Genomic DNA, 13,910 nt, shown 5'->3' on the forward strand with positions numbered 1-13,910 from the left:
CTCTATTAGGCATTGGAGGTTCACATCACTAGAAATCTTGTGCCTGAAAGACACACCTATGTATTTATAAGCATTGATTGATTGATTGATTGATGGATCGATCGATCAATTTCACAATATTTATACATTGCTTGGTTGCAATGGAAGCTCAAAGCAGTTTACAAGAAGGACTAAAGCAGCAAAATCCCTGATTATGAAATTAAATATTTGTTGTTGTTGTTTAGTCGTTTAGTCGTGTCCGACTCTTCGTGACCCCCTGGACCAGAGCACGCCAGGCACTCCTGTCTTCCACTGCCTCCCGCAGTTTGGTCAAAGTCATGCTGGTAGCTTCGAGAACACTGTCCCACCATCTCGTCCTCTGTCATCCCCTTCTCCTTGTGCCCTCCATCTTTCCCAACATCAGGGTCTTTTCCAGGGAGTCTTCTCTTCTCATGAGGTGGCCAAAGTATTGGAGCCTCAGCTTCACGATCTGTCCTTCCAGTGAGCACTCAGGGCTGATTTCCTTCAGAATGGAGAGGTTTGATCTTCTTGCAGTCCATGGGACTCTCAAGAGTCTCCTCCAGCACCAGAATTCAAAAGCATCCATTCTTCGGCGATCAGCCTTCTTTATGGTCCAGCTCTCACTTCCATACATTACTACTGGGAAAACCATAGCTTTAACTATATGGACCTTTGTCGGCAAGGTGATGTCTCTGCTTTTTAAGATGCTGCCTAGATTTGTTTAAATATACAAATTATTAAATATTTCTTACTGGGCTGTTATGTTAACTTGGTTTTCAAAAAGTCTTGATTTTCTTTATTTTTAAAGTGCACCCACAGGCCTTAATTCTAGGGAGCAAAATAGTTAATTCAATAAAACATACCTGATATGCTCTTCCATATTTTAGGGCCAAGTGAGTTCCACAACTTCCCTCTTCCCCCAGCATAGGAAAAGACCACACGTTTGGTATGTTAAAAAAAATGATTTACTTACTAACTCTTAAAAGGTCAGGTTCCTGTGCTTTTACATACATCAGCCAGAAAAGTCACACAGGCAGTAAAAAATGGTTTTTCTACAAAATGATGGCAGTTCCTAAATGATGGGCATAGGAACTCAAGAGTGGTTGGAGAGAGAGATGTAAACTGGAGGACCAGCTCAGACCTCCTCACACATTGAGCTTCTCATATACACTGAAGGAGAACAACAACTTGATTACCTAGTTCCTCCCCAGATGAGGGGAAGTGGACAGAGCTAAGCCTGGCAGGACAGCTTACTCTATGGTATTAACCCCTTCATGCGTTAATTAGACTTAAGCATGTTGGTTATATGAAACTGGTTGTTATACAAGTTGGAGGCCGTACTACTTCTGAACACCAGTTTCTGGAAACCACAGGAGGGGACAGTGCTCATGTACTCATGTTCTGCTCCCTGATTTCCCAGAAGAGGCCATTGTGAGAATAGGATGCTGGACTAGATGGGTCACTGGCCTGATCCATCTGGAGGCTCTTCCTATCTTCGTATTTGTTTTCACTTATTTTGAACTGTTCTTCATGCTGTATTTTATATTGCTGAAGCCCTCACTGGGGCCTTCTGGAGAAGGCTGGGTAATAAATCTGATGAGGAGGATAATGATGATGACATCTTCTGGAGAACTTTGTCTACTTTGTGATGGGTCCCACTGACATCAATTCCACTGGGCTGTGTGCGTTTCCCCAGATTTCTCACCTCCGCTGGCAACGGGAGCCTGTTTCCCCTGGGCCACACAAAGCATGAAATATCGGCTCCAGCTCTTAGCAGCTTCACAGCTCAGGGAGCACAGGACGCGATTCCTGACCTTGTGCAGGTAAGACGAGGGCAGCGATAGGGGGCTGCTGAGGTGAACTTCTGGCCAGGAGTCTTAGGAAAAGCTGGGATGCTGTTCTCACCTCTTAAGTGTCATTTGCAATGGGGAAGTCGTTGTGCGCACACAACTGAAGGATCTAAGCCAGGGCCGGATTTAGGTTTGATGAGGCCCTAAGCTACTGAAGGTAACGGGGTCCTTTATATGTTCAGCTGTCCTTTGTCAACAACAAATTGTGGCAGTTTTTTGTGTTGAATGTATGCTATATGGTAATTGATGGACCTAATAGGTATCTGAAGCCATTTGCACATGTGGTCATGCAACCAGTCCATGCAGAATGTTGTTGTTTAGTCGTGTCCGCCTCTTTGTGACCCCCTGGACCAGAGCACGCCAGGCACTCCTGTCTTCCACTGCCTCCCGCAGTTTGGTCAAACTCATGCTGGTAGCTTCAAGAACACTATCCAACCATCTCGTCCTCTGTCGTCCCCTTCTCCTTGTGCCCTCCATCTTTCCCAACATCAGGGTCTTTTCCAGGGAGTCTTCTCTTCTCAGGAGGTGGCCAAAGTCTTGGAGTCTCAGCTTCAGGATCTGTCCTTCCAGTGAGAACTCAGGGCTGATTTCCTTCAGAATGGAGAGGTTTGATCTTCTTGCAGTCCATGCAGAATCTAGGCACCCTATATATATAGAAATGAGCAAACCAGTGATATTTTAGGGAGCAGACTATCAGGCAGGGCCCGTGACTTACATCTTAGGAGCCGACACAACACAAAACACAGTTGCTGTATGTAGCTTTTATTTTATTTGTTTTTTATCTTATATTTTGGAAATGTACATCCAGGTTTTTCCCCCCTTTAAATTTTTTTAAGCAAGGGGGGCCCTAAGCTATAGCTTACTTAAAGGTAAAGGGACCCCTGACCATTAGGTCCAGTCGTGGCCGACTCTGGGGTTGCAGTGCTCATCTTGCTTTACGGCCGAGGGAGCCGGCGTACAGCTTCCGGGTCATGTGGCCAGCAGGACTAAGCCGCTTCTGGCGAACCAGAGCAGCACACGGAAATGCCGTTTACCTTTCCACCGGAGTGGTACCTATTTATCTATTTCCACCTTGACGTGCTTTTGAACTGCTAGGTTGGCAGGAGCAGGGACTGAGCAATGGGAGCTCACCCCGTCGCGGGGATTCGAACCGCCGACCTTCTGATTGGCAAGTCCTAGGCTCTGTGGTTTAACCCACAGCACCACCCGCGTCCCTATGTAGCTTGTTTAGCTTATACGTAAATCCGGCACTGATCTAAGCGGATCCTTGGATGGCTTTCAAAGAGGATTAGACAAATTCAGGGAGGAGAGGGTTCCTAATGATTGCTAGCCAGGATGCCTAAGCGCTGCCTCCACAGTTGCAGGCAGCAGTGCTTCTGAACACCAGTTGCTGGAAACCACAGGAGGGGAGACAGCTGCTCTTGTGTTTGAATCCTGCTTGCTGGTTTCCCACAGGCTGGTTGGCCCCTGTGAGAAGAGGATGCTGGGCTCCGTGGGCCATTGGCCTGATCCAGCGGTCCCTTCTGATGGCAGTTATAGTCCAGCAACACCCGGAGGGCACATCTTTGATCAAGGGTTTTCTATTGTGTGTTCATCCTACTTTGGCTGCAGAAAAGCATTTGTTCTGGTTTGTTTTGGCAGGGCGTTGGCATGGCAATGCTCATTCGCCCTGACTTTCTTGCCGAGTGTTTATGCATCTTCCTGTTAGACACTCATCCCCCCTCCCCCCCCCCCGTCCTGCCCTATCGGTTTCCAAACCTCAGCTTCTTCTTTAAACATAAGATAAGATAAACTTTATTTGCATTAGCCAATGGCCATGGCAACATAAGGGATGCGGGTGGCGCTGTGGGTTAAACCACAGAGCCTAGGGCTTGCCGATCAGAAGGTCGGCAGTTTGAATCCCCGCAATGACGGAGTGAGCTCCCATTGCTCGGTCCCTGCTCCTGCCAACCTAGCAGTTCGAAAGCACGTCAAAGTGCAAGTAGATAAATAGGTACCGCTCTGGCGGGAAGGTAAACAGCGTTTCCGTGTGCTGCTCTGGTTCGCCAGCAGCGGCTTAGTCATGCTGGCCACATGACCCAGAAGCTGTACGCCGGCTCCCTCGGCCAGTAAAGTGAGATGAGTGCCGCAACCCTAGAGTCGTCCGCGACTGGACCTAATGGTCAGGGGTCCCTTTACCTTTATGGCAACATAAAACAAGCAATATACAAATAAAAAGACAACAATGGGTAAAAAGGGAAATCAAATGACCAAGATTATTGTTCAGATAGTGGCCCTTGATCTCACTGCATGCTCGATAAACCTAGCAACCTTTGTTGTTGTCTGATAATTTTGATCTGATAAAAGAGAGAACAATGTGGCCGCAGATGGGCAGCCTGGGATGGTGAGTAGGAGTGGGGTGATGATCTCATTCCTCAGATCTTTATAAAGGGGACAGGACAGGAGAACATGAGCCACTGTTTCCAGATGGGGCAGAGCTGTTTCTCAGTTGGAATCTTTTAGTATCTGCCCTCAAGTACGGCAGAGGGCATCCCATCCCATCTGGCCAGTGCGAAGGCATGTCTGTATTTTGGGATAGTTAATTTATACAAATCTGGTGCCAGGGAATCAAACTGGGGGGGGGGGGGGAGACATACCAAGGACACAATTTCTTTATAATCTTCTTTAAAGTGGATGCGTTGTGATGGGGCAACCGAGTGCTTTATTCCACTTTAATTGCACAGATCTAAATTCAGGGTCTGTGCTTTAATCCCTCCTGCAAAACAACAACAGTCTGGAGATGCCCTTGGAGCAGCCTTTGTCCATTTGGCACCCTCCAGATGTTTGGGGCTACAACTCCCATAATCCCTGACCACTGGTCCTGTTAGCTAGGGATCATAGAATCATAGAATCATAGAGTTGGAAGAGACCACAAGGGTCATCGAGTCCAACCCCCTGCCAAGCAGGAAACACCATCAGAGCACTCCTGACATATGGTTGTCAAGCCTCTGCTTAAAGACCTCCAAAGAAGGAGACTCCACCACACTCCTTGGCAGCAAATTCCACTGTCGGACAGCTCTTACTGTCAGGAAGTTCTTCCTAATGTTTAGGTGGAATCTTCTTTCTTGTAGTTTGGATCCATTGCTCCGTGTCCGCTTCTCTGGAGCAGCAGAAAACAACCTTTCTCCCTCCTCTAGGTGACATCCTTTTATATATTTGAACATGGCTATCATATCACCCCTTAACCTCCTCTTCTCCAGGCTAAACATGCCCAGCTCCCTTAGCCGATCCTCATAAGGCATTGTTTCCAGGCCTTTGACCATTTTGGTTGCCCTCCTCTGTACACGTTCTAGTTTGTCAGTGTCCTTCTTGAACTGTGGTGCCCAGAACTGGACACAGTACTCCAGGTGAGGTCTGACCAGAGCAGAATACAGTGGCACTATAACTTCCCTTGATCTAGATGCTATACTCCTATTGATGCAGCCCAGAATTGCATTGGCTTTTTTAGCTGCCGCGTCACACTGTTGGCTCATGTTAAGTTTGTGGTCAACCAAGACTCCTAGATCCTTTTCACATGTACTGCTCTCAAGCCAGGTGGCACCCATCTTGTATTTGTGCCTCTCATTTTTTTTGCCCAAGTGCAATACTTTACATTTCTCCCTGTTAAAATTCATCTTGTTTGTTTTGGCCCAGTTCTCTAATCTGTCAAGGTCGTTTTGAAGTGTGATCCTGATGATGGGAGTTGTAGTCCCAAAACCTCTGGAGGGCCAAGTTTGCCTATGCCTGTGGTGGATGAAGGCTGCCTTGGAGCAGGGTTTCCCAAACTTAGGTCTCCAGCTGTTTTTGGACTACAACTCCCATCATCCCTGACCACTGCTCTGGCTAGCTAGGGATGATGGGAATTGTAGTTCAACAACAGCTGGAGACCCTGCCTGAGAAGTACATCCTGAATCTGAACATTTTTCCAGTCCACGCTTTTCTTACCTCTGCCTCTAGTTGTGACACAGTAAATGTATTGTTCATTGCAAATAACATCTTATCTTGAACAGAAACATTATTTGACTATTTCCTCTTTCTTCTTTTTTATTTTTTTATTTAGATTCAGTAAAGCAAACCAATATATCCATAAAGAAATATTCATACCATTAAAACAGGTTGAAAAGCAGCATAAGGCTTTTATCAGTAAACGTACTGTTCCAAAACATTCCAAAACATATCAATTTCCCCAAAAATCTATTAGGTTGATTTATATGTATTCATTTATAATATGCTAATTTAATTGTTGCAACTATAAGCTAGGTTTTCCCCCAAACCGTTCTCATGCCCCTCATTTTTAGCCATCACAATCTTTGCAGCTGTTATAATGCTGATTACTATTTCTCGATCATTTTCTGGGGTAACATCCTGGGGTAACGCAGTAGAACTATTTTGGCTTCTAATGGGACATGATGTCCTAAGATATCAGAAATACTATCCTCAACAGGTTTCCAAAATATTTGCATTTGAAAGGAGTTCCAAAAGTTGTGTAAATCATTTGCTTTATGCAATTCGTTATTTATTCTTTTCTAAAATTGTGTCCGGTCCAGTCCCCCATTCATTCCACATTCCGCAAAGGCAACAATAACAAAATGTAAGCTAAAACAGCAAAATGAAAAGTAGAGACAGGCGCAGTAGATGAAAAGAGCTCAAAGGAGCGTTCTCCAGTGTAAGAGCTTTAACCTGTCTAGGCAAATCCTTGCTGACATAAATAGATGTTAAGCTATGAAAGGAATAAGAGGGTTGGGATGACTGACTCTTCTGCGCAAGATGTCCCGCAATCGAGGTGTGATTGCAGAGAAGGCCCCTCTCTCACATCCTGCCAAGTTCAAATGCAGGTGGGACATGAGAAGAGCCCCCTTTTTTCCAGCAGCTCTAAGGAAGCAAGCAGGCTGATGTGGAAGAAGATTGTAGGGTTGGAAGGGACCCAAGGGTCATCTAGTCCAACCCCCTGAAATACAGGGATCACAGCTAAAATGTCCAAGACCAACGTCTGTTGGAAAATCTTCAACAAAGGAGATTCCACCACCTTCTGAATGCGGCAGCTAGACTGGGGACTGGGAGCAGCTGCCGAGACCATATAACACTGGTCCTGAAAGACCTACATTGGCTCCCAGCACATTTCCGAGCACAGTTCAAAGTGATACCTGAAGGAGCGTCTCCACCCCCATCATTCTGCCCAGACACTGAGGTCCAGCTCCAAGGGCCTTCTGGCGGTTCCCTCCCTGCGAGAAGCAAGGTTACAGGGAACCAGGCAGAGGGCCTTCTTGGTGGTGGCGCCCGCCCTGTGGAACGCCCTCCTGTCAGATGTCAAGGAAATAAACAACTACCTGACTTTTAGAAGACACCTGAAGGCAGCCCTGTTTAGGGAATATTTGTAATGTTTGACGTTTTATAGTGTTTTTAATACAGTATTCTGTTGGGAGCCGGCTAGAGTGGCTAGGGAGGCCCAGCCAGATGGGTGGGGTATAAGAAAAAAATATTATTATTATTATTATTATTATTATTATTATTATTCTCATTCCCATTCTCATTCTCATTCTCATGAGAGAGTCCATTCCACTCTCACACAGCTTGCACCACCCAAAGATTCTTCCTAATATTTAGTTGGAATCTTCTTTATTGCTGTATGAATCCATTGGTTCTTCTGGAGCAGGTGGAAACAAGTTTGCTCCATCCTCCATGAGACGCCTCTTCAGATATTTGAAGATGGGTTCCACAGCACCTCTCCTCCAGGCTAAACACCCCCCAACTCCCTCAACAGTTCTGCACACGGCTCAGTTTCCAGACCCTTGATCGTCTTGGTCAACCTCCTCTGCAAACCTCCTAGCTTTTCAATATCCTTGTCAAATTGATGGAGGAGAGGGCTCTTGGAAGGCTGCTAGCCACCATGGCTATGTTCTGCCTCCACAGTCAGAGGCAGCAATGCTGCTGAATCTCAGTTGCTGGAAACCACAAGAAGTGGGGTGTTGCTATTCTGCTTGGATCTTGCTTGTGGTTTCCCATTGGGGCATCTGGTGGACCACTGTGAAGACAGCATGCTGGACTGGATGGGCCGTTGGCTTCATCCAGCAGGCTCTTCTTAGATTCTTATGTACTTAAAAGAAGAAGAAGAATGAGGAACAAAGGAAGGAGACACTGGGGTATTCCTGCAGATTCAAGCTATTGCTGCCTGCCAGCCCAGTGGAGCTTGTGGCGGATGTCTCCTTTGTCCAACCTATGGGCTTTTCTGAAAGGAAGGTTTGCTGAAGTAGTGTGCATGTTAATTGAGAGAGGGATATAACTATGCTTTGTGTAACATGACCGCCTTGTATATTTTCCCTGGGGATCACCCCCCATTGCTATTAGTCAACAACTGCATTGTTGTATTTGTGGGGAAAAGCAGGATTGTCTGATCTTCATATCTGGGACCAGCAAGACATCTCTGGGAAGTGTGGGGTTGTGAGGTGGGTTGCAGGACAGCAGTGGTTGTACTTCCACTAACTTTGGACTATGCCGCACTCTCCATGTCCCTACCAAGTGTGTCTGACCAAGGGAATACCCCAAAGATCTCAGAGCCTGGGCAGGTTCATATGGGACATTGAAGCCCTTCAGATAGTCTAGGGCTAAGATGTTTGGGGGTTTATGAATCATTACCGGCACTTTGGATTGTGCCCAGAAACAGAGTGCTAGGCAACAGAGCTGTTGTAACAAGGGAGTTGTATGTACAACCTTGCTTTTCTCGCCAGAAACACCATAGCCAGACACTGGAGAGACCTGTCAGGAGTAAGCATGGACCAATGGTACCAAATAGTATGGGAAACATCCCTACTAGAAAAATTAACCAATAAACTGAAACTGACACGGAGACAAACAGAAGAAGACGCCTTTACGCCGGTATGGCTCCCCTTTATCACATACACAGCCCAACAAGACAATGACAATAATCCACCAACAGCATACAAATCAATATGGCTAACCTGATCCAAAACACCCACCCACCCCACTCACACATGAAAACAAAGACCACCACAGCCAATCACAAACAAACAATCACACCCTAGGCCAACCCCAACCTCTCTCACCAGCAAAGGAACACAAGTGAACAACACAAACAATGCTGATCCCAAACCCTACATATATTAAGCAAAATAGAAACATCGCCACCCGACCCCACCCCTACCCATCTCCCCCCCCCCCTTCAGCCCTTTCCCCCCTTAATGTCTCAACAAATGAAACTGATTTGCAAAAATGTTACATGGAAAAAATACGAGAGACATTACACATACTTCTGTAAAACAAGAAAATCTTGAATAAATAATAAGCCTCCTGGAAAAAAACCAAAACCCCCCCTGCTTTTCTCCATTAGACGTTGGGACAGCACTAAACAGGTAACCCTCCATGTTGTCTTTTTACATCTCCTAGGACCGCCTGGTGATGGATGAATAAGAAATCCAATAAATACAAAATAATTGCCATGATAAGAGCAAGTGCAGGAGGGGACGCTCAATCCCTACCTCTTTGTGAGCAAGAAACCTCCATCCTGTTGCTTCCACACTTCTTGTTTCTCCTTCTCTGCACAGATTAACTTTCCCATGGAGGTCAGGAATCAGACCCAGGTGAAGGAGTTCATCTTCCTGGGCTTCTCAGGAGTCCCACATGGCCAGATTTACCTCTTTGTCGTGTTCCTAGCAATTTACTTGGTCACTGTTCTTGGAAATACCACAATAGTCACCTTGATCCAGCTGGATTCGCGCCTCCACAGCCCCATGTACTTTTTCCTCAGCCATTTATCCTGCTTGGACGTCTGCTACTCAACCGTCACCGTCCCCAAGATCCTGACCAACTTTCTGCGCCAGAGACACACCATTTCCTACAACCAGTGCATGGCCCAGATGTTCTTCCTGATGACCTTTGCAGGCTCCGAGTGCGCCCTGCTGGCCGTCATGGCCTACGACCGCTATGCCGCCATTTGCCAGCCTCTGCATTACAGCAGCCTGATGAGCAGCCAGGTGCGAATCCCGCTGGCCATTGCTTCTTGGATCTGGGGCTTCCTGGACTCTGCCATCCACACCACTCTGGCCACCCACTTGTCCTTCTGTGGGGCCAACCAGATTGACCACATCTTCTGTGATGTCCCGCCTCTCCTGAAGATTGCCTGCAGCGACACCTACGTCAACGAGATCACGCTCCATTTGGCCAGCATCTTCATGGGCCTGAGTCCCTTCTTGCTCATCCTCCTCTCGTATGTCTACATCCTCTCCGCCATCTTGCAGATTCGCTCGAATACTGGCAGGCACAAGGCCTTCTCCACCTGCGCTGCTCACATGATCGTTGTCACCGTCTACTTTGGCATGGCCAACGTGAACTACAACCGCCCCAGTGCAGGCTACTCCTTGGAGGTTGACACCCTGATCTCCACACTCTACTGCATCATCACCCCTATGCTGAACCCCCTCATCTACAGCCTCCGCAACAAGGAGGTGAAAGAAGCCCTGAAGAAGGTTCTGGGGGGTCAGAAGAACGAATACTCTTCTACACAGAGGAAGTGAGAGGTGGACTTTGACCAGGGCATCTCTGTTCTCCTCTGACCCCGTCATTGCCCTTAGTGGGCTCAAGGCAATCCTCCAAGACCACGGAGAAACCCACTTTCTGAAATACAGATTGAGTAACACAAGTTCTAAAGACTTGCTGACATGATGATGGGCAATTTTGTGTATGTCATTAAGCACTTGTTCCCCCAAATATTCCACCTTTGGGCATTACCACCACAAGTGCCTATAGTTCCCATATTCAGAGAACTGCAGGCAACTGGTGAGACCCGTCAAAACTCATTATTCCAACCAGAGACTCTGAACTGTAGATTGCTGTATTTATTTACATTGAAGGGTTCTTCATGAACAATTGGCTCTGTAGGAGCCAAAATATGCTAATCTCCTTACATGTTCTCCTGTTTTCATAGGCCTGTTTCTTTTCACAGCTTGGGCCACAGCAGTGGTGACAGAGAAGCAGAAACAACCTTTGGGAGACCTAAGACCAGGAACTCAAAGGAGAAGGGCTTGTAGTGGGGCTGCCCCTGTTCTGTGGAACAGCGTTTCTGTCAAGATAGGAGCCCATTATCTGCACTTTCCAGGGGGGGTCAAAGACATTTTTCTTCTGGCAGCTGGATAAATGAGTCTTTACCATGAGTGTCCACTTGTTTGGATTTCAGCCCCATTTAAATGTATTTGTTGTTTTTGTTTTAAAAATTTATTTATGCTTTTCAGGTTTATTTGTTGTTTAGTCATTTAGTCGTGCCTGACTCTTTGTGACCCCCTGGACCAGAGCATGCCAGGCCCTCCTGTCTTCCACTGCCTCCCGCAGTTTGGTCAAACTCATGCTGGTAGCTTCGAGAACACTGTCCAACCATCTCGTCCTCTGTCGTCCCCTTCTCCTTGTGCCCTCCATCTTTCCCAGCATCAGGGTCTTTTCCAGGGAGTCTTCTCTTCTCATGAGGTGGCCAAAGTCTTATCATGCTAACTGTAATAATGCCAGAAGGAGCCTGGCTTTCACTTTTCTCCCTTTCTGTCTCTGTTTCTGTCTGGTGTGGTGTTCTGTACGTAGTGTTAAGGTATAGACTTATTCTAAGTTGTTGTAAGTTTAAGTTAAGTCTGCTGCAACTGGATTTCTTATGGTCAGTGCCAATCCTGAATGTTTGGGCTTTGTGACCATGATGCTCATTTGCCTTCAGTAGCAGTAAAGCTCTGCTGAGTGAAATACAATTGCCTCTGGTCTATTTTCTGGAATGTGTATTTTCTGGAATGTGTTCACGTTTTCACTCGGCTAACTATACATTGGAATCTACTATGGATCAATATTGAATAGAATTTTCAATGACACATCCAACATTCAATATTCCCTTTATGCATTCTTCGAATTAAAAGGTGGGGTAGAAATACTTCGAGTGTGTAAATCAACATCTAGCCACTGAGCAGTTCTTCCAATGGGACTCCCATTGCTCCATTCCTCCTGGCTTCCAGAAAATCCCAGGGGAGAGTGGCTTTCTTTTCCCAACCCTCCTTGTTAACTTGCGTGTTGCAGTTGCAACAAGAGCATCCCCTGGGTCCCGCCTGGGCATAACTCCTCTCTTCCTGCCCGGGCTCCGCTAGTTGGATGCAATGCATAGGGAGCCACCCGGCTCATCCGTGGCTCAGCTGGGAAGCAGGGATCTCCCTTCCAGAGCCCCGATGGCAGGCCCTCTCTTGCCACTCGGATGCCAGCGTGCTCTGGCCCCGTGAAGGTGGAGCAGGCAGGGGCAGGGAAAGGCTGGTGCAGAAGAAGCCTGAGATTGAAGGACGACCTGCAGCTGAGCATCCTGACGGGGGCAGGAGCAAACGCCCAGCCTCACTGGGCTCCCAGTGGGGGGGCCTCCAGGTTAGTAGCTTCACAGGACACAGAGAGGACTGGGGATAGGGAAGCAATTCAGTCTGGTCTGCATTTGAAAGCAAATCTGCCCCATTCACACTTGCTGAAATGATACGAGAACAAGAACTCTACTAGCTGCTGAAATTTGCACTTCTCACTGAGAAGTGAGTGTGGTGTAGTGGTTTAGGGCGGTGGACTCGTAATCTGGGGAACCGGGTTCGCTTCCCCGCTCCTCCACATGCAGCTGCTGGGTGACCTTGGGCTAGTCACACTTCTCTGAAGTCTCTCAGCCCCCCTCACCTCACAGAGTGTTTGTTGTGGGGGAGGAAGGGAAAGGAGAATGTTAGCTGCTTTGAGACTCCATCGGGTAGTGATAAAGCGGGATATCAAATCCAAACTCTTCTTCTTCTTCTTCTTCTTCTTCTTCTTCTTCTTCTTCTTCTTCTTCTTCTTCCTCTTCTTCTTCTTCTTCTTCTTCTTCTTCTTCTTCTTCTTCTTCTTCTCTGAATGTTACAGAAAAAGGTGGGTGATAAATGCAATAAATAATAAATTCATTTATGGGACAATATATATGGGGCTAGGGACATGGGTGGCGCTGTGGGTTAAACCACAGAGCCTAGGACTTGCTGATCAGAAGGTCAGCTGTTCAAATCCCCGCGATGGGGTGAGCTCCTGTTGCTCTGTCCCTTCTCCTGACAACCTAGCAGTTCCAAAGCACGAAGTGCAAGTAGATAAATAGGTACCGCTCTGGCGGGAAGGTAAACGGTGTTTCTGTGCGCTGCTCTGGTTCACCAGAAGCGGCTTAGTCATGCTGGCCACATGACCCGGAAGCTGTACGCTGGCTCCCTCAGCCAATAAAGCGAGATGAGTGCCGCAACCGCAGAGTCTTCCACGACTGGACCTAATGGTCAGGAGACCCTTTACCCTTTACCTATATATGGAGCTGACACAGCAAGAGATTTCTCCCCCCACCACCACCCCTCCCCCAAATCTTATCCAATCCACACTTTTCAATGCACAAAGGAGTTTATAATTCTGTGCTTCACATCCCAATCCCTGAGCAGTGAAATATTTGGGCGTGCAATGTTCACTTACGGTTGACTTTCCTTGGAATGGGAGGTTACTGGAGTGACTACCATGGAGTTACCATCTCCATGCCATAACATAGTAGCTGTGGAACATATAAGACTACATGAAGCTGCCTTATGCTGACTCAGACCTGTGCTCTGGTCTCTGAAACATTTGCTTTATCTGCAAATATAGAAGCAGAACAGAAGTGGAGGCGAGCAAGCCCTCCTTCAACAGGCAGCACACCTCAAGAGATCATCTTGCTGCCCCCACCTGATTTCCAGTCTCTTCCAACTAGAAGTGGCAAAAACAGAAACTAACAGTCAGAACACTCTAACAACAACATCCCATTGGCTTCCCCACATCCTCAAAGCAGAACAAAAGGTTCATTGCGTTGCCTCTTCCAAGGCAGAGGAGGAGACATCAGCTTGCTTGTGACGCTTCTCATTCCAGGTTCCTCTCCGGCTTCCTTTCCTGACCAAGGCAGGCCCTGAATAATAATAACAACAATAATTTATTATTTATACCCCGCCCACCTGGCTGTGTTTCCCCAGCAACTCTTGGCAGCCTCCAACAAAGTATTAAAATACAGTG

The 13,910-nt window shown here is 47.1% G+C and overlaps 1 protein-coding gene across 1 annotated transcript; it reads left to right on the forward strand.

The window, feature by feature from the left end:
* Positions 1-905: 905 nt before the first annotated feature.
* On the forward strand, positions 906-10,953 carry LOC310659186 (olfactory receptor 5T7-like). The gene is made up of 2 exons (XM_083402398.1): positions 906-1,823; positions 9,428-10,953. The coding sequence occupies exon 2, from the start codon at positions 9,440-9,442 to the stop codon at positions 10,394-10,396; it is 957 nt and encodes a 318-aa protein (XP_083258524.1). The 5' UTR covers positions 906-1,823; positions 9,428-9,439; the 3' UTR covers positions 10,397-10,953.
* Positions 10,954-13,910: the final 2,957 nt, after the last annotated feature.

This window comes from Podarcis tiliguerta, assembly GCF_965153285.1.
Source record: "Podarcis tiliguerta genome assembly, chromosome: 10".
Taxonomy (NCBI): Eukaryota; Metazoa; Chordata; class Lepidosauria; order Squamata; family Lacertidae; genus Podarcis; species Podarcis tiliguerta.

What these genes read in the sequence shown, in the direction of transcription:
- LOC310659186 (XM_083402398.1), top strand. Translation starts at nt 9,440, where the DNA reads ATGGAGGTCAGGAATCAGACCCAGGTGAAGGAGTTCATCTTCCTGGGC.